This window comes from Stomoxys calcitrans, chromosome 1 (assembly GCF_963082655.1).
Source record: "Stomoxys calcitrans chromosome 1, idStoCalc2.1, whole genome shotgun sequence".
Taxonomy (NCBI): Eukaryota; Metazoa; Arthropoda; class Insecta; order Diptera; family Muscidae; genus Stomoxys; species Stomoxys calcitrans.
Genome location: NC_081552.1, coordinates 233772489 through 233795948, shown reverse-complemented (window position 1 = coordinate 233795948; position 23460 = coordinate 233772489). Strand labels below are relative to the sequence as shown.

Below are 23460 nucleotides of genomic sequence, written 5' to 3'. Positions count from 1 at the left end.
ACAAATAAAAACAATAATAACAAAGAAACAAGCAGCAAGAATTAACAGTCTAACGTTATCTGTAAAAACGGAATTATTCTGTGAGAAGTAAGGGGGTTGTTCTATGGGAGCCACAATAACATCATTAAGAGCTTATCTTTATTTGAAGTGAATGTTATTCTCTCATTTGATCTCATCATGTATGACATTGTTAGAATTTGTAAGCAAGGAACAGTGGGAAGTTTTTAGAAAAAAGAGAAGGCGTAAGGAGAGATCTTGTTGAGCTACACCATATTTAAGAATGGATGAAAAAAAACATATATGTTATATATAAAATTAAATTTGTGTTTGTCGGTGTAGACTCAAAAACGGCTCAACCGATTACCTTGAAATTTTCACATATTGTGTAGGTTGGTCTGAAAGGAAACATAGGCTACATAATTTTTTGGATATCGGGAGGGGGCGGACCCTCCCCTTACCCCAAAAGTACTACCCAAAAATAATAGTAGACCGAACGAGACAATATGGGATTCAAATGAAACAATATGGGATTCAAGAGTAGAGTACGAATTTCATAATAAAAGTAGGGTCCAAGTATCTGGAGGCCGCCCCAGCCCCAAAACCCCTAAAATAAGTTTATTTGACCATGACAATATCATGGCAAAATGGGACTCAAATGAAGAGTATTTGGGAGTAGATTACGAATATAGTCAGGAAGTAGGAATAGGCTTTATAATTTTTTGATAACGGAAGGGGGCGGACCCTACAAATTGATGTCGAAGAATAGGGGGTCATCCCACCCCACAAAAACGCCAAAAATTGGCACATTAGCCAATTACGGATATATGGGACTCGGGTTGTCTGTTCCGTATAGAATGAAAAACGGCAGAACCGATTTTCTAGAAATTTTCGCATGTTGTGTAGGTTGGTCTGGAAGGAAACATAGGCTATATAATTCTTCGCTATCCGAAGGGGGACGGACTCTCCCCCTTATGCCAAAAACAGAACCCAAAATAAAAAGTGGACTGATCGGGAAAATATAGGTATCAAATAAAATGTATTGGAGAGAAGAAAACGAATATGGTATTAAAATTTGAGTCTAGGACCCATCGGGCCGCCCCAACCCCAAAACTCCCCCAAACAGACATATTGGATGTTCATTTCAATATGGAGCTCAAATGAAAGGTATTTGGGAGTAGATTTCGAATATGGTCAAGAAGTAGGAATAGGCCTTATAATTGTTGATAACGAAAGGGGATTACCCCAAAAACACTACCCAAAATCAAAAGAACAATATGGGTATCAAATGAAGAGTATGCGGGAGTAGATAACAAATCTGGCATACAAATTCATGTCGAAGTTAGGGGCTCACCCCACCCACACAAAAACGCCCAAAATGGGCACATTAGCCAATCACGGATATATGGGACTCAGTTTGTTTGTTGCGTAACGGCAGAACCGATTTTCTCAAAATTTTCGCACATTGTGCAGGTTGGTCTGGAAGGAAATATAGGCTACATAATTTTTCGGTATCGGAAAAGGGACGGACCCTCCCCCTTACGCAAACAAGACAACCCAAAATAAAAAGTGGACTGATCGGGAAAATATAGGTATCAAATAAAATGTATTGGAGAGAAGAAAACGAATATGGTATTAAAATTTGAGTCTAAGTACCCATCGGGCCGCCCCAACCCCAAAACTCCCCCAAACAGACATATTGGATGTTCATTTCAATATGAAGCTCAAATGTAAGGTATTCGTGAGTAGATTTCGAATCTGGTATACAAAATCAGATCGAAGTATAGGGGGTCATGCCACCCCTTAAAAACGCCATTAGATTCATTATGACTATATGATACTTGGCTGAACCGATTTTCTTAAAATTTTCATAGATTGTGTACGTTTGTCTGGAAGGGAACATAGGCTATATACGTTTTAGATATTGGGTGGAGGCGGACCTTCCCCCTTACCCTAAGAACGCCGCCCATATCCGATAGAGGTCCGATGGGCACAATAAGGGTATCAAATGAAAGATATTGGAGACCAGAAAACGAATATGGTATTAAAAGTTGAATTCAAATACCCAGCGGGCCCCCCCCCCCCAACCCGAATACTCCTCTAAACAGATATATTCGAAGTTTATGTCAATATGAACTCTAATGAAAAGTAAAAGGCAGTAGATTACAAATATGGCATAAAACATTAGGTCCAAGTAATGGAAGGTCGCCCAACCCCAAATGATAGGTATTAGGGAGTAGATTACGAATATGACATTGAAATTTGCGTGCAAGTCTAGGTGGCGCTTTTCCTCCTAAACATACGTCAAATGGTTCATTTGACCCATTATGACAATATGGGACTCAAATGAAAGGTATTTGAGAGTAGAAAACGAATTTGATATCCAATTTTGGAGCCAAGTATTTTGGGGTACGCTCTAAAGCACCCCTTAAACTGAACTTCATTTCCGTTGGGAATAAAGAACGAATTTGATATCTATTGTAATTTCAGTGCAAAGTGCCGGTAGCCTCCACAACCCCAAAACACCTTTCAAACGGTTCATATTTACCGGCCATAACAATATGAGCCTCAAATTAAAGGGATTTGGAAGTTCACCGCGAATTTGACGTTTATATTTAAGTCGAAATATCGGAGGTGCCATCCTTCCCCTAATGAGAACATTACCTTAAGGAAGAACATTACCACCAGGAACCGTCCCGCAGTGCCATGCATGGCATTGTACCTCGCTAATGTCGCCAACATTAAGAGGGGATAAACACCGCTTTGTTCGACGTTTTCGCCAGGATTCGAACGCGTTCAGCGTCATAGGCTACAATGGCACGAATCCGATATCCGCATTCAGGGTGAAGTGTCCCCACCTTAAAAAGATATTAGAGAGTTATAGAATGCGCAAAATATTTCCATTATACTTAAAATGCCGATAAAATTTGTAAACTCTTATTTGTTTTACTTAACATTTAAGGAATGTCCAGAAAATTTTCATTTACATGAACATTCTTCGAAAAGTGGAGGTGTAGCATGCATACTCATAACATATTCATAGCATAAGAAAATATTACTCATGCACGCCAACAAGAAAGTAGTGTAAACAAAAGATTAACAAATTGCATAAACAAACCAGCAATCACAGACCACGGTCACTACTGCGTACACAGCATTTGTAATATATATCAGTGGTCAGCAAACTCATTACGCTGTTGCTGCTATGAAACTTTTTGTTCTGATGTTGCTGCATTTCACTTACACTTTTCGGGAGAATGGATAGACCTACACAATTCCCACAAAGGGCATATTCTGTACATAGAACCTATATAGAAGTAAGAAATATTTGTATGTTTAGATGTAAGTGTATTGGAAAACATTCATCATCGATTGACGCCGGCAGAGCCGATTATTTTCTATAAATTCGATGGCTTTTCCTCAAAACAATGGATTCAATACAGCAACGTCGTAGGGCATACATCTGCTCAATCCAGCTTAACAGTTTTCTAATTTTTATTTCTACAAAATTTTGACTTGGATTTTTTCAGTATTTTTTTAAAACCCGTTTTAGACTTATTTTCAATTTTTGGCGGTTTGCCCCCCGGTATATCGTCAGCATGTATGAAGAAGCTCCAGCAAAAAATGTTTTGAAGATGACCATAACATAACGACCAAAGGGGAAAACCGAACGCAGAGGTTAGCATGTCCGCCTATGACGCTGAACGCCTGGGTTCGAATCTTGGCGAGACCATAAGAAAATATTTGTTTCTACTCCTAATGCTGGCAACATTTGTGAGGTATAATGCCATGTAAAACTTCTCTCCAAATAGGCGTCGCACTGTGGTACATAGATATATATATATATATAATTTTTTTTTGGAAAAATTTATTGGAATCAATCAGAATTTTCATAAAAATGTATTTAAACTGGACTTGTTTTATCTTTAACATATATAAAAAGTATAACCCACATTTTTTTCTCTATTATCTATATTTTCACATTTTTATTTCCCTACCATTGTGCGACGTCATAATGCGTTAATTTGCTATTGTTAAGTTCTGCACTGCGACCATTCCCCCAAACTTCTCTTTTATAATTTGTACAATACATAGATAGCATTGGAACATACACGCTGCTTTGTAGGCTTTTTTGGTGAGTAATGGTTATTAGATGCTCTTTCAGAGAGTGGTGAATAGTGCTCTTCAACTCAATTTGTGCTCCCCAACGAACACACCTCTGTTATAATAAACAGAGGTGTGTTCGCAATAACATGGCGATGTTAAACTTTAACAGTTTAGTGGATAAATGTGAGAGATTGTGGAGACCGTTATTTTCAAATATTTTATACACTGCCTAAAAGTATGCAAAGCTTTTTTTACACAATAACGTTTTCTTTTTTGCTCAAAGCACCTATAAATGTTAAAGGCTGTGATACCATGTCGTATTGTTAATGTGGTATTTTTAATAAAGTATACGCAAGCAAGGATATTTTGAAGCACCTATAAATTCTTAAGCACCATGAATAAAGTGTTTTATAAGAAATTATACGCCAGGAAGAATATTTAAATAGGTATTTTTGAACAATTAGCATTTCCCTGTGCTTGGAATGTTCGACATTGCAGACTTGTTACGAAACGAAACAAACGAAATAGTTTCGCTAGCAGCAATTCAATTATATTTAATTTCGCCACTTTAACAAGAGAAACTATTTGAAACATTATCATATTTTAATACTCACATTTACTTAAGGCTATGATGAAGAAATTTTGAAAGAAAAAATTTAGTCCAGGTCGTAGTAGAATGGTTCTGAAAGTTATTGGAAATGTGTTTGATTTAGAAAACAATTGCGGGAATTTCGGATTTTGACAAGGATTGGTGTAAGGATTTGAATTTAGTTACTGGACGTGTTAACAGAGTTAGTCATAACTCTTTAATTTACTTTTTCACAAGTTTTGAATGTTAATACAAAAAAAGTTAAAAATTATCTTGATTTATTTTTTAGTATCATTTCATTGCAAGTCAGATGCATGGGGAAGATTCCCAGCGTGTGTTAGATGAATTGCATAGATTTTCATTACAAAGTTGCGCTAGATGGTTATAGACACCATGCGATAATAGCCTTTAATCAATACTTTGCACAAAGGCGACATCCTTCTTTAATTTATCCCCGATCGCTCCAGCTTTGGATATAGCTGCCATATAGACCGATCTCTCGATTTAAGGTCTTGGGCCCATAAAAGGCTCATTTATTGTTCGATTTCGCCGAAATTTGAACTGTGAACTGTGTTAGGCCCTTCAATATTCTTTTTCAATTTGGCTTAGATCGGTCCAGATTTGGATATAGCTGCCATATAGACCGATCTCTCGATTGACGGTCTTGGACCATAAAATACTCATTTATTGTCCGATTTTTCTTAAATTTGGGACAGTTAGTTGTGTTGGGCCCTTCGATTGCCCTCTGATACGTTCGTCCATTTGCCCTCTGATACGTTCGTCCGTTCTTCAGTATGGAAATAATTGAAATTTTAAATTTCAACCCATGCAAAAGCAGTAGCTCTAAGAGGGGAAAACAACACAAGCAGTGCAAAATTGAACCTTTTTTGCATAGAATTAAGGACAATAAAAAATATTTCGATAAAAAATCATTCCCTATTTTTCACTGCCATTCGACACAACCCTGCATACATTTTCTATCGTGCGAGTCAATAATTCTGCACTCAAGGAAGTTGAAAACAATCTCAGGCGATATCATTTTTTACTCTAATTAGTGTCTCGGTACGAGAGAAAACGTGCCGCGTGGCAATATATACACATGAGTCACTAAATATGGACTAAAAAAAATTCGATCATCAACGTAATTAATTAAAAAAATATATTTTTTTTCGTAATGCTTTTTTTATCTGTTACGGTGAGAATTATTTTTTTTTATTTATCTTTCTAATTTATTTCTTTTTCACATCGAGATTAATAGTCGAAGATTTTATTTGCAATTATTTGCCCTGACTGGGATTTGAACAGCCAACCTTACGATTGTGAGGCCTATGCTATCCCTCTGTGCTACGGGCCCTTCTTCATTACAGAAGGCTTAGTAAACATACATTCTCTTGTGTGGGGTTTTTTTGAGTTAGCGTACAAAACAACAACAAAAATCTATTTTTAAATTTGTAACAGTTGATTATGAGAAACTAATTAGCGAAACATGAATGATAGAATTCCGATGAAATCTCTACAAACTATCACACAAAAGGAACTTTTTAGATCCTTTTAATTCTGGGAGGGAGTGAGAAAGTCACTTCCAAATGTTTGGAGGGAATCGAGAAATTGCAACCATTCTCATAAAATTTGAAGTGTAGTTTGATAAACTCTTTTTCGTTTCCTCTCTCTCTCTCTCCATCCTTCACTTACTTTATCTCAGTTTTACTGTCTCTCAAGGCCATAACGGATTTCTTATAGAATGGTATGCCCAACAGTAACACAAACACACACACACATAAGAATTGTATTGTTGGGGCCATTTGACATTCGGGAAAGCCATTGAACAACTCAAAGCTAAACCTTCAAAAAGCAACTGCTTATTATCCATAACAGTCGCTCAGGTTAATGATTGATTTGAGGATTTGAATACTAACACACACACACACACACACCATTGAGAGTTGATTTCGGTTTGTGGCATGTTCTTAGATAACTCTCATTTACCATATACACAAGCGCCACCAACCAGTCTAGTTGCGAACTCCTAATTCTTTATCTATATAACATTTATCTATGACTCACTCTCGTACTCTCTCTCTCTCTCTCTCTCTCGCTCTCTTATTTAATCTCAGATGCACTTTCACTCAAGGGCATAAAGTATTTTTCATAGAATTTCATGGCCAGCAATAATGAGCACAATATTTTATTTATTTATTAGTTGGGACTTTGAACCTTGTAGTGAACATTTGACATATCGGAAAGGTCATTAAAGAAGTCAAACCTAGAATAAACTGCTAGATTGCAATTTTGCCCATGAACATTACATTAAGGAACAGGGGCAAATTTGTCACATATCAATGATTGCTGTCCGATTCAAGTGTTTAAGCTCAATGATAAGGGGCCTTCTTTTTTTTATAGCTGAGTCCGAATGGCGCGTCGTAGTTCGATACCTCTTTATGGAGATTTTTCATGACTGTCATACCAAATGGAACAGTAACTCACAAATGTCACCAGCATTAGGAGGGGAATAAGAGTTGGCATTAGAGCCCTTTCGGGATGAATTCCTTTTATTCCCACTTTCGGTTGCAAAGAAAGCAAATTAACGAAAAAATGTTCGAACAAATGCCCGACTCAAAACAGAAAAACCCGAAAATGTTGCAACCCTCAATGTGAATCCAATTGGAATACATCGAACAGGTTGTGTCTTTAACGCGAGTTATTTCACAGTATGGGGAAGACAAAGCAGCAGCCCACTCTTCTTCTTTTTCACCTTCTTTGGGGATAACCACCGATGAAAAATTTTTCATATGTTCTCGCTAGGATTCGAACGCAGGCGCTCAGTGTCACAGGCCAATACGATAATCTCTGCGGCTGCGCTAAGGTGGCCTCCACCGCTAATAGACCGCTCTTATTAAACATAGCGACTGTATTAATTTGGGCATTTGTACGCTAAAACATAGCAACTTAACTTAGGTACCGGTTTAGGCAAGCTGTGGTCTGCTGTTAGGTCACTCTCGAACCCCTGTAGACGGGATGACAGGACCTCAGTCACTTTTGGCGACGTAACTGTGACTGATCCGAAGAGATGCGCCAGGTTGTCCAAACGTTAATTTATTGTCCATCCCGAGAGTGACAGGGCTAGAAGGAGAGCCATTCGTCGTATCTGTGGTCTCCGAGCCGATGGACAGCCAACACCCGGCACGAGGTAGCAGTGACCACCAAACACGCTGGAACTTTGAGGTTCGATCTGTGTGGTGTTCAGTGCTGTCACGAGAAGCTAAGCTGCGAGCTACCGGGCGCGTTCACAGGCTGCGGATAGTGGAATGCTCCCTTAAGGAGTAGCTGCAACGACAGTTGGGGACAATCAGCGGTATCGAGCGGAAAGCCTCAGTGAAAGACCAGGCGGCACCGGCTCTTGCACAAATACTGAGTGCCTATGATGCTCGAAATGACAAGGCGGGTTATTGCCGCCTTTAAATAACCAATGGCCACCCTGTTCCAGCGGCGATTGGTCCTTTGAACCGGAACGAACTTGCTCACCTATGGGAGCTTTACGAGGATCGCCAACTATACATGAAAATGTGGCTACAACAACAACAAAAGCCATCACAACTGACCGTGGGCGAAGTTAAGAATGTCATCTATGGCGTCAAATCATCCAAGGCGTTGGGCCCCAACGGAATCGCTACACTGATGCTGAAGAATCTCTACACTGATGATGAAGAATCTCTACACTGATGCTGAAGAATGTCTACACTGATGATGAAGAATCTCTACACTAATGCTAAAGAATCTGGATCTACCTTGAGTTGAGTACCTAACTACCGTCCTTAACCTGTCTTTGAACACTCTTATAGTTCCCGATGTCTGGAAAATGGACAGAGTGATCCCGCTACTGGAAAGGACCCGAGATTGGGGCAGTCGTAGAGGCCGATCTCTCTTCTCTCACCAGTAGCCAAGACGCTTGAGGCACTACTTCTCTCTAGCCTCGTTGGAAGATTTCCATTCGACCAACATCAACATGGTTTTGGAAAACTGCATAGAATAACAACTGCTTTGGATGCCATCACCGCACAGATCCGAAGAAATGCGCCAGGTTGTTTAACCGTCAATTTATTGTCCATCCCGAGAATGACAGGGATGGGAGACGGAATTTCTACACTGATGCTGAAAAATCTGCATCTACCCGGAGTTGAGTACCTTACTACTGTCCTCAACCAGTCATTGAACACTCTTATAGTTCTCGATGTCTGGAAGATGGGCAGAGTGATGCCACTATTGAAGCCTGGAAAGGACTCGAGTTTGAGGGAGTTGTACAGATCGATCTCCCTTCTCTCACCAGTAGCCAAGACACTTGAGGCACTACTCCTCCCGAGTCTCGTAGGAGAGGATTTCGAAAACTGCATAGCGCAACAACTGCTTTGCACACCATTACCGCACACATTTGCGGTGGCTTCAAGCAGCTCAGGCCATGTGATAGGACGGCCCTCGTGGCACTGCACCTATCGAAGGCATTCGGCACCATACTACTGTCCTCAACCTCTCTTGGAACACTTTTATAGTTCCCGATGTCTGGAAGATGGGCAGAGTGATGTCACTACTGAAGCCTGCAAAGGACTCGAGTTTGAGGGAGTTGTACAGGCCGATCTACCTTCTCTCACCATGTCTGGAAGATGGGCAGAGTGATGCCACTACTGAAGCCTGCAAAGGACTCGAGTTTGAGGGAGTTGAATAGGCCGATCTACCCTCTCTTACCAGTAGCCAAGACACTTGAGGCACTACTGCTCCCGAGCCTCGTAGGAGAATTTCCATTCGCCGGGCATCAGCATGGATTTCGAAAACTGCATAGCACAACAACTGCTTTGCACGTTGTTGTGTCACCGCACACATTTGAGGTGGCTTCAATCATCCCGACCATGTGATAAGACGGTCGTTCGACACGGTGAAGCTGAATTTGATGGTTGATGAAGTTACAATTCCAACCATCAAGTGTCCCAAGATACTTGGCTCTTGCAATTTCTCCTCACATTTCATGTGGCATGAAATCTGCAATGAGGTCAAAAGCAGAAACAAGGTGCTCGAGTCACTTGCCGGTAGCACTTGTGGTCCTGACAAAGAAACCTTATTGACCGGCCGGTTTGTGCAAAGTTTGCACTTCCAGTGTGGTCTCGTCAGCTATGTGACAAGCAGTGGAATAATATTCAGATTTGCCAGAAAGCCGCTCTTCGAACAACGACGGACCACCGTCATCAGAAGACAAAGATCCTAACCGTACGAAGACATAACTACATGCTGTCTAAGCAATTCCTTCTGGGCTCTTATCGCAGAGATGTTTAGATTTCTAAACATAAAATTTTGGCACTGGTCCTATCGAAGGCATTCGACACGGTCAGTCAACACGTCCCTCTAGCCAGGCCTGAAACTCTGTATCGCGAATTATTTGTGTGATCGTCAGTCATTTGTGGAACATAGGGATTAGAAGTCGAAGCACCGTAGAATGTAACAGGGAGATCCCTAAGGCGGGGTGATATCTCCGGCACTATTTAAGCGCTACCTATTTGACCTCTACCTATCCCCTATTCCACTCCTCTCCAGACGGCATAGAGATCATATCATGCGTGGGCGATTATACGAACATGGCATCAGGCCCCCCACCCATTGTTGACAACTGCGATGGGTTGAACGTCTACCTCAACGAACTTGCCTCATATTTCGCTGCAAGATATCTGCCACCAAATCTTCAGCCACATTTTTCTTTAGAAATACCAGTGAGGTGAATAATGAGCTGAAAGTGATGGTCGATGGAGTAATGATTTCGACCTTCAAGTGTGCCAAAATACTTGGCGTCACATTTGACAGCTCTTACACATGCCACAGCAATCTGCGATAAAGTAAAAATTAGAAACAAGGTCCTCCAGTCACTTGCTGGCAGCACTTGGGGTGCAGACAAAGAAACATTTTTGACCATGTTATGCAGCGCCAGTGTGGTCTCGTCAGCTCTGTGACACGCAGTGGAATAATATTCAGATCTGTCAGAATGCCGCCCTCCCAACTGCGACGGGCTGTCTCCTCAGCTCTCATGTGGACCCCTCCATCAGGAGACAAAGATCCTACCAGTGCGAAGACATAACTATTGGGTTGCCCAAAAAGTAATTGCGGATTTTTTAATAGAAAGTAAATGCATTTTTAATAAAACTTAGAATGAACTTTAATCAAATATACTTTTTTACACTTTTTTTCTAAAGCAAGCTAAAAGTAACAGCTGATAACTGAAAGAAGAAAGAATGCAATTACAGAGTCACAAGCTGTGAAAAAATTTGTCAACGCCGACTATATGAAAAATCCGCAATTACTTTTTGGGCAACCCAATACATGCTCTCTAAGCAATACCTTTTGGGCTGTTATCGCAGAGACCATCCAAGTCATCCTCTTGTGGATAGATATCCACCGCCCAGAAGCCTTAAGGTAGATCTACATGATCTAGAGCGTAAGGTTAAGCGCTACAAGAGAGAACCTCTAGATCAAGCGGCATATCAAGCAGATCTAAACAATATTCATGCGGACACGGTAGCAGTTGCGGTAATTGGCTACCAGGTAAATGTAGTCCTTGGAGAACGACCGCCTGCCATTGCACCTGAAGAAATTGACCTCCCCCGGCAAACCAGAGTAGTTCTGGCTCAATTACGTTTCGGCAGATGCAGCCGCCTCAATTCCTACAGAGCTAGAATTGATGCCGACATGCAAGATGTATGTCCTGATTGTAACCAGGGACCGCACGATACACGCCACCTGTTTAACTGTCCGGCCAGACACACTCGACTCAGACCCAGATTCCTGTGGACGCACCCCATCTTAGTTGCAGAGTTCCTGGGTCTTGACACTCAACAGAATCAAGCAGACGAAAGATATTGGTTTGCCCAAAAAGTAATTGCGGATTTTTCATATAGTCGGCGTTGACAAATTTTTTCACAACTTGTGACTCTGTAATTGCATTCTTTCTTCTGTCAGTTTACAGCTGTTACTTTTAGCTTGCTTTAGAAAAAAAAGTGTAAAAAAGTATATTTGATTAAAGTTCATTCTTAGTTATATTAAAAATGCATTTACTTTCTTTTAAAAAATCCGCAATTACTTTTTGGGCAACCCAATAGAACACAATAAACTGCCACAAAAACAACAACAACCATTCAATTGTTAAACTTCTCCTCAAAGATGTGTCGCACTGCGGCACAGCATTCGCACTTGGCTATAAAAATTAGGCTTCTTATCATTGAGCTTAAACTCGAATCGGACAGCATACGTTGATATGTGAGAAGTTTGCCCCTGTTCCTTAATGGAAGAATGTTCTTGGGTAAATTTGCAATTCCATTTGCATTTCTTATTGATGTAGAACGGTGGGGATTGGTAATTGGCCTAATTTCGCAAACGATTTTGGGTCTTGATTTCTTGAGTCTCTGGAAGGCCCAAAGCCTAAAGGATTCGGCTGACATTTAACACGTTTAGATCTATTATCATTTAATTTTACATTTATTTATATTTAGATACTTTTTAGTTAAATATTGGGTTGCCCAAAAAGTAATTGCGGATTTTTCATATAGTCGGCGTTGACAAATTTTTTCACAGCTTGTGACTCTGTAATTGCATTCTTTCTTCTGTCAGTTATCAGCCGTTACTTTTAGCTTGCTTTAGAAAAAAGTGTAAAAAAGTATATTTGATTAAAGTTCATTCTAAGTTTTATTAAAAATGCATTTACTTTCTTTTAAAAAATCCACAATTACTTTTTGGGCAATCCAATATTATTTAAGCTTGATTTGTTATTGTTTTGTAGTGACACATTAATTTCAAATGAAATTAGAATTTTAATTTTTCTGTTTTTAGTACAACTTTGATAAGTTTTTTCTTATCTGCAATTATCGCTTTCAGTCATTCACTTGATGTGTTATATACAACTCTCATTCATTTGATGACACAGACTGTAGTAACAACGCAACACACAGGTCTCCCTAAAGGCCTCTCATCATTCATCAGATCAACACACATAAATTAGCACTTACCATCTTCAATGTAGCTCCTTGACTTTCGTTGATGATGCAGACGTTTGTCACGTACACGCCTTGACCAATCGGGACTTTTGTGGGCCTTTTCGCAGACACTATAAAAGAAAAAAAAAATCAATAATAAAGAAAATATTTACGAAATATTTAAAACACATAAAAAGTCCTTATTGGCATTTATCCAAAAGGAGAAAAAAAAAAAAAACAAAAAACCCCTACCGATATTCAAAATGCGTTTCTAAATATGCGGTGTCCGTGATTTCCTGGGCCCCAGCTTTAGTGCTGGTGACGGGCAGGTATTGCAGTGTCACAATGTATTCGTGCATTGTTGTCATTACAACATCTCAATGGTAACTACAGCGATATACAACATTTCGTAAGGTATTCTAACTGTGCTTTACCATGACAACATTGTACTGTCTCTTCGCTCTCGGTTTTTTCGTGCTACGACAAGAAAAACCTAAATGAGTTTTTATCACAATAACAATAACAACAACAACAAAACACCAATTCTGGGTTAGTGGGCTATGCACAAAGCAAGCGACCCTCTCGAGAGAACACACAACAAATAAATGAAGCAATGCTTCGATAACAGCCCTGCATGTCTGCACTTAGATAAGTAATCGATAACCATTGCTAAAAGCAGCAAAAGTACTGATATGCCTATCAGCTCTTAGATAAGAGGAGAAATGTAAACAGCTATTGTTGCAATACATCATAATGGGGATCATTTAAGGAAATAAAATTTATTTCGCCATACCTGTCTCAATCAATAGGCCTTAAAACGAAATAGTCAAAGTGCCCAATTGGTATTTGTTCAATCAACATCACGAATAAATATTTTGGCAAACGAATAATCAATTAAATTAATATTCTTTGTGTATGTTGTTTCAGTTCCAAGTGTTTTTATACCCTCCATCGAAGGATGGGGTTATATTAATTTTGTCTTTCAAAGCGTAAAAATCAAAGACGATCTAGCCCTGTACGTCTGTCTGTCTGTTGAAATCACACTACAGTCTCTAATCAGTAAGGAAGGGCAAAAGTCGGGCGGTGCCAACTGTATAATACCCTACACCAACCCTGTAAGTACAATGTGGGAGCTATATTCAATTCTAAACCATTTTTGATGGACCTCGGCGAGCAAAAATATGTTCAAACCGTAATAACTACGGTTGACAAATAACAACATTATTGCAAATTACCCAAAATCTGACGAACATATATTGGGTTGCCCAAAAAGTAATTGCGGATTTTTTAAAAGAAAGTAAATGCATTTTTAATAAAACTTAGAATGAACTTTAATCAAATATACTTTTTTTACAATTTTCTTCTAAAGCAAGCTAAAAGTAACAGCTGATAACTGACAGAAGAAAGAATGTTATTACAGAGTCACAAGCTGTGAAAAAATTTGTCAACGCCGACTATATGAAAAATCCGCAATTACTTTTTGGGCAACCCAATATATATATATGGGAGCTATAACTAATACTGAACCGATTTCCATGAAAATAACCAGTAATGTCGAGAGTTATTAGAAAATCCTTCCTGCAAAATTTCGAGAGAATCGGGTAACAAATTACCATTTTATTGCATTATTAGTGCAAATCGGACGAACATATATATGGGAGCTATATCCAAATCTCAACCGGTTTTTATGAAATTCACCTGCAATGTCGGAAGTCATAGGAAAATCCTTCCTGCCAAATTTCGAGAGAATCGGGTAACAAATTACCATTTTATTGCATTATTATTGCAAATCGGGCGAACATATATATGGGAGCCATATCCAAATCTGAACCGATTTTTTCAACAGGCTTCGTCTCTAGGCTGAAAAACACACCCATACCAAATTTCAAGAAAATCGGTTAACAAATGACCATTTTATTGCAGTATTACTGCAAATCGGGCGAACATATATATGGGAGCTATATCCAAATCTGAACCGATTATTTCCAATTTCAATAGGCTTCGTCTCTAGGCCGAAAGACATGCCCATACCAAATTTGAAGACGATGGGATGAAAATTGCGACCTGTAGTTTGTACACAAATTAACATGGACAGACGGACAGACAGACGGACATATTGTAGCTAAATCGAGTCAGAAAGTGATTCTGAGTGCTACAAACTAGTTATAAAACCCTGTACAACAGTAGTGGTGTAGGGTATAAAAATAGAAATATTGAGCTGAAACTTTGCACAGATTCTATTTTTGTTCATAAGCAGGTTAAGTTCGAAGATGGGCTATATTGGACTATATCTTGATATAGCCCCTGTATAAACCGATCCGCCGATTTAGGGTCTTAGGCCCTATTATTATCCAATTTTAATGAAATTTGGGACAGTTAGGCCCTTCAACATCTTTCGACAATTTGGCCCAGATCGGCCCAGATTTGCATATAGCTGCCATATAGACCGATCCGCCGATTTTGGGTCTTAGGCCCATAAAAGCCACATGCATTATCCGATTTTGCTGAAATTCGGGATAGTGAGTTGCGTTAGGCCCTTCAACATCGTTCGTCAATTTGGCCCCGATCGGTCTAGATTTGGATATAGCTGCCATATAGACCGATCCGCCGATTAAGGATCTAAGGCCCATAAAAGTCACATTTATTATCCGATTTTGCTAAAATTCGGGACAGTGAGTTAAGTTAAACCCCTTGAAATACTTCTGCAATATGGCACAGATCGGTCTAGATTTCGATATATCTGCAAATTTTGGCAAAATTTGGAACAGTGAGTTGTGTTAGGCCCTTCGACATTCTTCGTCAATTTGGCCCAGATCGGCCCAGATTTGGATATAGATGCCATATAAGCCGATCCACCGATTTAGGGTCTAAGGCCCAAAAAAGCCACATTTATTAATCGATTTTGCTGAAATTTGGGACAGTGAGTTAAGTTAAGCCCCTTGACATACTTCTGCAATATTGCACAGATCGGTCCAGATTTGGATATAGCTGCCATATAGACCGATCTCTCGATTTAAAGTTTTGGGCACATAAAAGGCGTATTTATTGTCCGATGTCGCCGAAATTTGGGACACTGAGTTAAGTTAAGCCCATTGACATACTTTTGCAATATGGCACAGATCGGTCTCGATTTGGGTATAGCTGCCATATACACCGATCTCTCGATGTAAGGCTTTGAGTCCATAAAAGACACATTTATTGTCCGATTTCGCTGAAATTCGGGACAGTGAGTTAAGTTAAGCCCCTTGACATACTTCTACAATATGGTACAGATCGGCTTAGATTTGGATATAGCTGCCATATAGACCGATCTCTCGATTTAAAGTTTTGGGCCCATAAAAGGCGAATTAATCGTCCGATGTCGCCGAAATTTGGGACACTGAGTAAAGTTAAGCCCCTTGACATACTTCTACAATATGGCACAGATCGGTTTAGATTTGGGTATAGCTGCCATATAGACCGATCCGCCGATTTAGGGTCTTCGGCCCAAAAAAGCCACATTTATTGTCCGATTTTGCTAAAATTCGGGACAGTGAGTTAAGTTAAGCCCCTTGACATACTTCTACAATATGGTACAGATCGGTTTAGATTTGGATATAGCTGCCATATAGACCGATCTCTCGATTTAAAGTTTTGGGCCCATAAAAGGCGAATTAATCGTCCGATGTCGCCGAAATTTGGGACACTGAGTTAAGTGAAGCCCCTTGACATACTTCTGCAATATTGCACAGATCGGTCCAGATTTGGATATAGCTGCCATATAGACCGATCTCTCGATTTAAGGTTTTGAGCCCATAAAAGGCGTATTTATTGTCCGAAATTTGGGACAGTGAGTTGTGTTAGGCCTTTCAACATGCTTTGTCAATTTGACCCAGATCGGTGCTGATTTGAATATAGCTGCCATATAGACCGATCCGCCGATTTAGGGTCTTAGGCCCAAAAAAGCCACATTTATTGTCCGATTTTGCTAAAATTCGGGACAGTGAGTTAAGTTAAGCCTCTTGACATACTTCTGCAATATGACACAGATCGGTCCAGATTTGGATATATCTGCCATATATGTCGATACGCCGATTTTAAGTCTTAGCCCCATAAAAGGCACATTTATTGTTCGATGTCACCGAAATTTGGGACAGTGAATTGTGTTAGGCCCTTCGACATTCTTCTTCAATTTGGCCCAAATCGGTTCAGATTTGGATGTAGCTGCCATATAGACCGATATCTCGTTTTAAAGTCTTGGCTCCATAAAAGGCGCATTTTTAATCCGATTTAGTTAGGCTTTTCGACATCAGTGTCATTATGGTTCGGATCGGTAATGATTGGTACAGTGACTTGTTCTTATTAGAAATTGCTTCAAATCGGAACATATTTCGATAAGGTATGAATTTTTCACCGGATTTTGACGTTAGGTGGTTTACATATTAACCCGAGGTGGTGGGCATCGTAACGACTTTTCAGTTGCTTTACCATCAACCACAGGATGGAGGGTATACTAATTTCGTCATTCCGTTTGTAACACCTCGAAATATTGATCTAAGACCCCATAAAGTATATATATCCTTGATGGTCTCGACGTTCTAAGTCGATTTAGCCATGTCTTTCCGTCCGTCCGAAATAACGATAGCGGTTAAAAGCGTAGAGCTAGCCGGTAGATATTTACTATTAATGTAGGTCGTCGGGGGTTGCAAATGGTTATATGGGTTCAGATTTAGATATATTGGGTTGCCCAAAAAGTAATTGCGGATTTTTCATGTAGTCGGTGTTGAAAATTTTTTTCACAGCTTGTGACTCTGTAATTGCATTCTTTCTTCTGTCAGTTATCAGCTGTTACTTTTAGCTTGCTTTAGAAAAAAAAGTATATTTGATTAAAGTTCATTCTGAGTTTTATAAAAAATGCATTTACTTTCTTTTAAAAAATCCGCAATTACTTTTTGGGCAACCCAATAGCTCCCATACAAACCGATCTCTCGATTAGACCTCTTGAGTCCCTGGACACACACAATTTTTGTCCGATTTGGCTGAAATTTAGTATGTAGTGTTCTGTCAAGACTTTCAACAACTGTGCCCAGTACGGTTCATATCGGTCAAGAACCTGATATAGCTCCTATATAAACCGATCAACCAATTTGACTTCTTAAGTCCTAAAAAGCCGCAGTTTTTGTCCAAATTGGCTGAAATTTTTCTCCGTTAGAACTTCCAACAACTGTGCTAAGTACGGTCCGAATCGGTCGATTTCCCGACTTGATTTCTTGAGCCTCTGGAAGCCGCAATTTTTGTCGGATTTGGCTGAACTTTTGCGTGTAGTGTTTTCAACAACTGTGCCAAGTACGCTCCAAATCGGTTTATAACCTGATATAGCTCCCATATAAACCGATCTCTCGATTTAATCCTGGGCACAAGGGCACAACTTTCGTCCGATTTGGCTGAACTTTTGTTTGTGGTGTTTTGTTATGACTGAAAATGACTGACCGCCGAGGTCCATCAACATTGGTTTAGATTTAGATATAGCCCCCACATTGCCCTTATAGGGTAGGTATAGGGTATTATACAGTCGGCACCGCCCGACTTTGGCCCTTCCTTACTGGTTTTTAAGGTATAACTTGCCAATAAGGACTTAACAGAGAGTTTCTACTTACATTTGAAACTGGGGCTTTACATCTTCTCCATCATGCTCATTGTCACTTATGTCGGTCCACTCATCGCTTATATCACTGGCCCTGCCACCCAACGAGGAATTATAGGTGCTGCTAACGCTACTGCTGTTGTTGGTACTGTTGTTGTGAGTGCCATTGAGCTTTGCCAAAAGCTCATCAGGCATTTTAATATGAGCCTCTGTGTGGCGACGATACATGCGTTTCGAGCCATAGCGCGATGTTGTGGCCAAAGAATCTTCATAGAGGCTATTGGTACGATTTTCCGATGAAATGGTTAGATTGGAGCCATGACTACTGCTGCTATGATGACTGGGGGGACGTGTGTTTTTATAATGCGAAATACTTTCATAGCAATTGGATATGGTGTCGCAATTTTTGGTAGAATTCGATGATGATGATGATTTTTCCAATTTATGGCCGATTGTAGGATGATGTACGACAGTTTCGTAACAATCGGAACCCTTGATGGTATCATAGATATTCTCCTCCACATCGGGGTAATAATGAGATGGTGGCTTAGGACACTGATAATGATTGATCTCCAAAGTTTTGGAGAGCATTTTCCTAGGGGGCATGGGAGATTTGGGTAGTATGCGTTTGGGCTTTGGTAAGTCGGGCAATTCATCGGTGGTTTTACGCATAACCAAGGTGAAGGTATTGATTTGAGTATTGCTGGTAATGGTTTCCACCAAGGAGGGAGCATATTCCTCATAGCCATCAAAGAAGGGAGTGCTGTGAGGACTGTGATCTTGAGGAGGTGTGCCTATTATCTCATAGTCATCCAGCAGAGATTGAGCTGGGACAGGGGGCTTGTCTTGCGGTTGTTGGTTTTCATTTAAGGTTGTTTTCTCGTACACCTCTTTGACCAGTTCATCCACAGACTGATAGATATCCTCCTCCTGAGCCAGAGGCTGAGGTGTTGCCTTAACATGTTCGTTGCATAATGCTGTGTCAGTCTCTTCCTGCATTGTAATGGAGCCATCGTCAAAGGCTATGGGCTCATATAGGGGCTCTTCGTTCGTGTTTGTGATGGCTTGCTCCTTAGTTTCGGCGGCAATTTGTTGTATTTCCTTTTGCTCCATTATCATTTGTTCACCCTCAATGGCATTGACTAGGGTCACATTGACCGCCTGTATAAGTTGGGCTGGTTGGGGCAGCACACTGCTATAGCTTTGATGTATGAACGATGAGTTGGGTTTGAGATGTTGTCCATAATCATCGGAGTCAGCAGCAAGTTTGGGAGAATTCAAGCTAACCTCAGGCTCTTCCGATTGCTTCGATTCCTCACCTTGCCGTGGCTGCTCCTGCTTATGGCTGAGATTTTCTATTTTTTCTTGGACCTTTTGATAGGCCTCCATGAGGGCTGAGGCTTCTGGGGCTATCATAGGAGAATATTCCACCTCCCCTGCTAAACTTCGTTGTTTGGCCATGGGTGAACTCATGGGTGTGTAATGGGGCAATGGATTTACCCCCAGTTCTGAGTCGCCTTTTAAGGTGGCAACTTTGAGTTCCTGATTTTGCGGAATTTCGTTGTTGCCGGGACTTGTCGTTGGCAGTGAGGCTAGGGTTAGGCTTGTTTTGGACTTACTACGCCTTGAGAGAGAGAAAAAATTAATTTTCTCATAGAATTTGGAAGTTTTATTTTTCGTCTTTCTATTATCTTCCCTTTGACAGGCAAGTTCGTCAGAGCTTGAGATCTTCTCTTTGCCAGGGCTTTCCTGGGGCTCCTCCACTTGTATTTCATGGTCGATCAGTGCCCTGCTAGCGTTGGCAAATCTGGGCAGGGTATTCAACTTCTCCCTCACCTCTTTGGCCAATTCGATTTGCAAGTCGGTTGGTTTGTAGGGCAAGGTGTTAACCTTGGCGTTTTTGCTCCTGTCTGACTTAGGTGCAGCGTGTTCAAGGGTTGAGGAGAGCTCTGTGCAGCTTTTATCCACGTTGGTGGGTGAAAACTCCGTGGATTCTGGTGGCACAGACTTGGATTGTTTCATACGTTCCAGGGTTCCATGCTTTGACTTGCTATCTTTGTTGATATAGAGTAGTATGTCGCGATTAGCATCCGGAAGTACCAAGGAAGATTTGCGCGAAACTTTACGATACACTTTGGAGGTCTTGACCTGGATTTCTTGAGCCGGCCCAGCATCTATGGGGCAAGGGATGATATTATCCTGTGAATTTATGGATGTTTGCGATATTAGACCTTTGGTTTTTGGCCGAATTACCGGACTATTATGCTTGGGAGTCTGGGATTTCTCGCTAGCATCCAACTGCTCAGGATTTTCCCAGGTCTCTAATGCAGCCAAGTCTGAAGCCTTTTGCTGTTTGGCCTCAATGCCTGCGACAAAATCATTTTGCTCCAGAGGTGTCTTGCTTTCCTCCTTCACCATTTCCAGTGTGGTGAGAGCCAAACTCAAATTGTGTGCTGCTATGGCCTTCATATCCTTTCTTGCTTCCATTGTTGCTTGTTTAGCAGAGGGCACCGCTTTCAGGCGTGAGGGATGTATGGCCTTGCCCTCTATGGTGGTTACCAATTCATTGCTCTTCTCCAGCACCCTGGGAGTCTTTAGGGGGATTTTGGGCTTAGCTGAAGCCCTTGAAACATTTTCGAATATCTTTATGGTCTTTTGTACGGCGGAATCATTGCCAGTGTTTGTTGCCTTACCCAAGGAGGAGGTTTTCGTAAGCGCTGTATGCTTGGAAGTGTCCACCACCTTGTAGACATGGCCCTTGTGCGTCATTAGCACTCCATTCTTGCGTTTGAGCTCCTCCAGCAGTGTGGCATCATTGATGATGATTTCATTGAATTGCTGCGTAAGCTTGGCCACCATGCTGCTTTGTATGGAATTTTCTTTGCTGGTGGTAAGCATTTTGCGGCGGGCATGATTCGAGCGAGCGTGTATCTTGAAACTGCAACTACGCTTAGAGGAATTCTTGCGTACTGCGGCACGGCCAGAGCTGTTGGCTAACGAGGTGGTGGATGAGTTACGACTGACCACACCATCATCGCTGTGGAGTAGTGAATCCCGTCTATTGAGTTTAGCTGAAGACTCTATGCTGCAGTTGGTGGCGGAGGAGGAACGTAGAGAGGTTGTGTTTTGGCAAAGACCCTGGAAGTCGTCTTGGCTGCTAGCCCTAGGCAAAGCTTCACTTGGTAGCTCAGACATTGGCAAAGGTGGTGGTAGAGTATGGGGAGGCCTAGGAGAGTCTTCGTTGTCATTGATGACCATATCGACAGGTTCACTCACTATGCAGCTTTGGCGGCTATGCTTCTCCTGCTGCATTATGGTCATGTTATCTAATTTATCCTCTGTCTTACTTCTGCCCAACATTTCGGCTCTCTTAAGCCAAGCCAAACGTTCCGTGGTCTGCAATAGCAGACCAGCGCTAAATCTTCTAGCAGCCAAATGCTGCTCGCTTAACTCCCGCAGTTTGGAAGCCTGTTCGGCGGTCTTGTATTTGTAGAAATTGTCCTTTTCCAAATGCTTTTGTATTTCCAGCTCACTCAAATCGAAGACTTCAATCTCACTCACCGGCGTCTTCAGGGAACAATCGTGCAGACTTTGAGCTCTCACCTGGCGGCCAGAGGAGAAACCTTCACTTGGCTTCGATCTTGTCACAGAGTCTGCCAGAGGTTCTGCCTCACTGCCTGAGATTAGCAAACAATTTTGCGACTTGCTAAAGTTTTTCTGTTGCTTGTAAATTTTGGCTTTCAACGCCGATTCCTTGTTGGCAGTGATGCGTCTGTTCCACAGATGGCGTAAGGTTTGCACACCACGAAATTCACGTAACGTTTCGTCTTTGTGCTGCAGACGACGCGCCAGCAGGGCAGGCGATAGAGGTGGAGCACCAGCTGAGGCGGCAGGAGGTGAGCAGGCAATTAAAGTCTTATGGTGTTGAGCGTAATGTCTTGAATGCTTCAGTAATGGGCACGTACACCCGTCAGTCGCGCATGCCTTTGGCAATGTTTCAGCAGTGCGGTGGCGGCAAGTCTCGCAGGAATCTGTGACAGGTTGCTGCTGAGACTGTGGCTCGTTGACTTTGGACAATTGATTATGTCGTTGACATGAATTAATATCGTTGTTGCTTGCTGTACTACGTTGTTTTGCAGCGGCTGTTGCAAAGTGGTTGGCATTCGTTTGGTTGTTGCTGCTGTTGCCTGTACTATTTTTCAACCAAGACAATATGGTTTTGGTTTTATTGGACTTTTGTGGGCTTGACTTTGCCTCTTTCTTTTGTTGCGGTGTGTAATGATGGCTATTTTCCACTTTAGCATTGGCCAAAATTTCTATTGGCAACACTTTGTGTTTTTTGTTGGCCATATTGGCAGTGTTGTTGTCCTGCTCCCTGTGATTGTGATCCAACATGGTGGCAGCAAGTGTCTGTAAACAAATCACGTTCTATGGTGTTGCATTTGTTGTTGCAGTTGTTGTGGTTGCTTCTGCAGGGGTTAGGGTTGTCAAACCCACCATTTACAATTCGGCCACTTTGTGGAGACCTTAAATGAGAGACAGAGAGAGAAAGAGAGGGGAGGGAAAAAGTGAAAGTTTTAATTAATGTTGCTGTGAATTTTCTTCATACTCAGATAAATGTTAAAGTTTATCAAATAGGAAAATTATTGTTATCTGTAATGTTTAAACAATTGTTGCTGTTTCTTTAACTCTCTCTCCCTTTCGCGAGTTCATTGTATGGGGTTGCCCAAAAAGTAATTGCGGATTTTTCATATAGTCGGCGTTGAGAAATTTTTTCACAGCTTGTGACTCTGTAATTGCATTCTTTCTTCTGCCAGTTATCAGCTGTTACTTTTAGCTTGCTTTAGAAAAAAAGTGTAAAAAAATGTATATTTGATTAAAGTTCATTCCAAGTTTTATTAAAAATGCATTTACTTTCTTTTAAAAAATCCGCAATTACTTTTTGGGCAACCCAATACAAACAAACCACCTCGGATGTATATATGAACCCCCTTTCGTCACAATCTAGTGAAAATTGGATAAATTATGCCCCCAGAGTCGGCACGGACATTGAGGGGCGGGTAGCCTAAAACTACCCACTATTCCAAATTTCAACGAAATCGGGTAATAAATAGAGCTTTTATAGGCTTCGGTCCACTTATCGA

General features: G+C 40.9%; 1 protein-coding gene across 3 annotated transcripts in view; it reads right to left on the bottom strand.

Annotated features, from left to right (window-relative positions):
- The window catches only part of LOC106092931 (ephexin-1), a 186998-nt gene that overhangs the window by 47002 nt on the left and 116536 nt on the right, over positions 1 to 23460 (bottom strand). For 2 of the 3 annotated variants that reach the window (XM_059362293.1, XM_059362331.1), the window contains 2 exons: positions 18330 to 22842; positions 12727 to 12824 (listed from right to left, as the gene is read on the bottom strand). In XM_059362293.1, coding sequence (XP_059218276.1) covers positions 12727 to 12824; positions 18330 to 22711 — 4480 coding nt within the window. In that variant the 5' untranslated portion in view covers positions 22712 to 22842. Of the gene's footprint in view, positions 1 to 12726; positions 12825 to 12945; positions 13252 to 18329; positions 22843 to 23460 lie in introns of those variants that run through there. The other variant, XM_059362479.1, reaches the window with a different exon arrangement.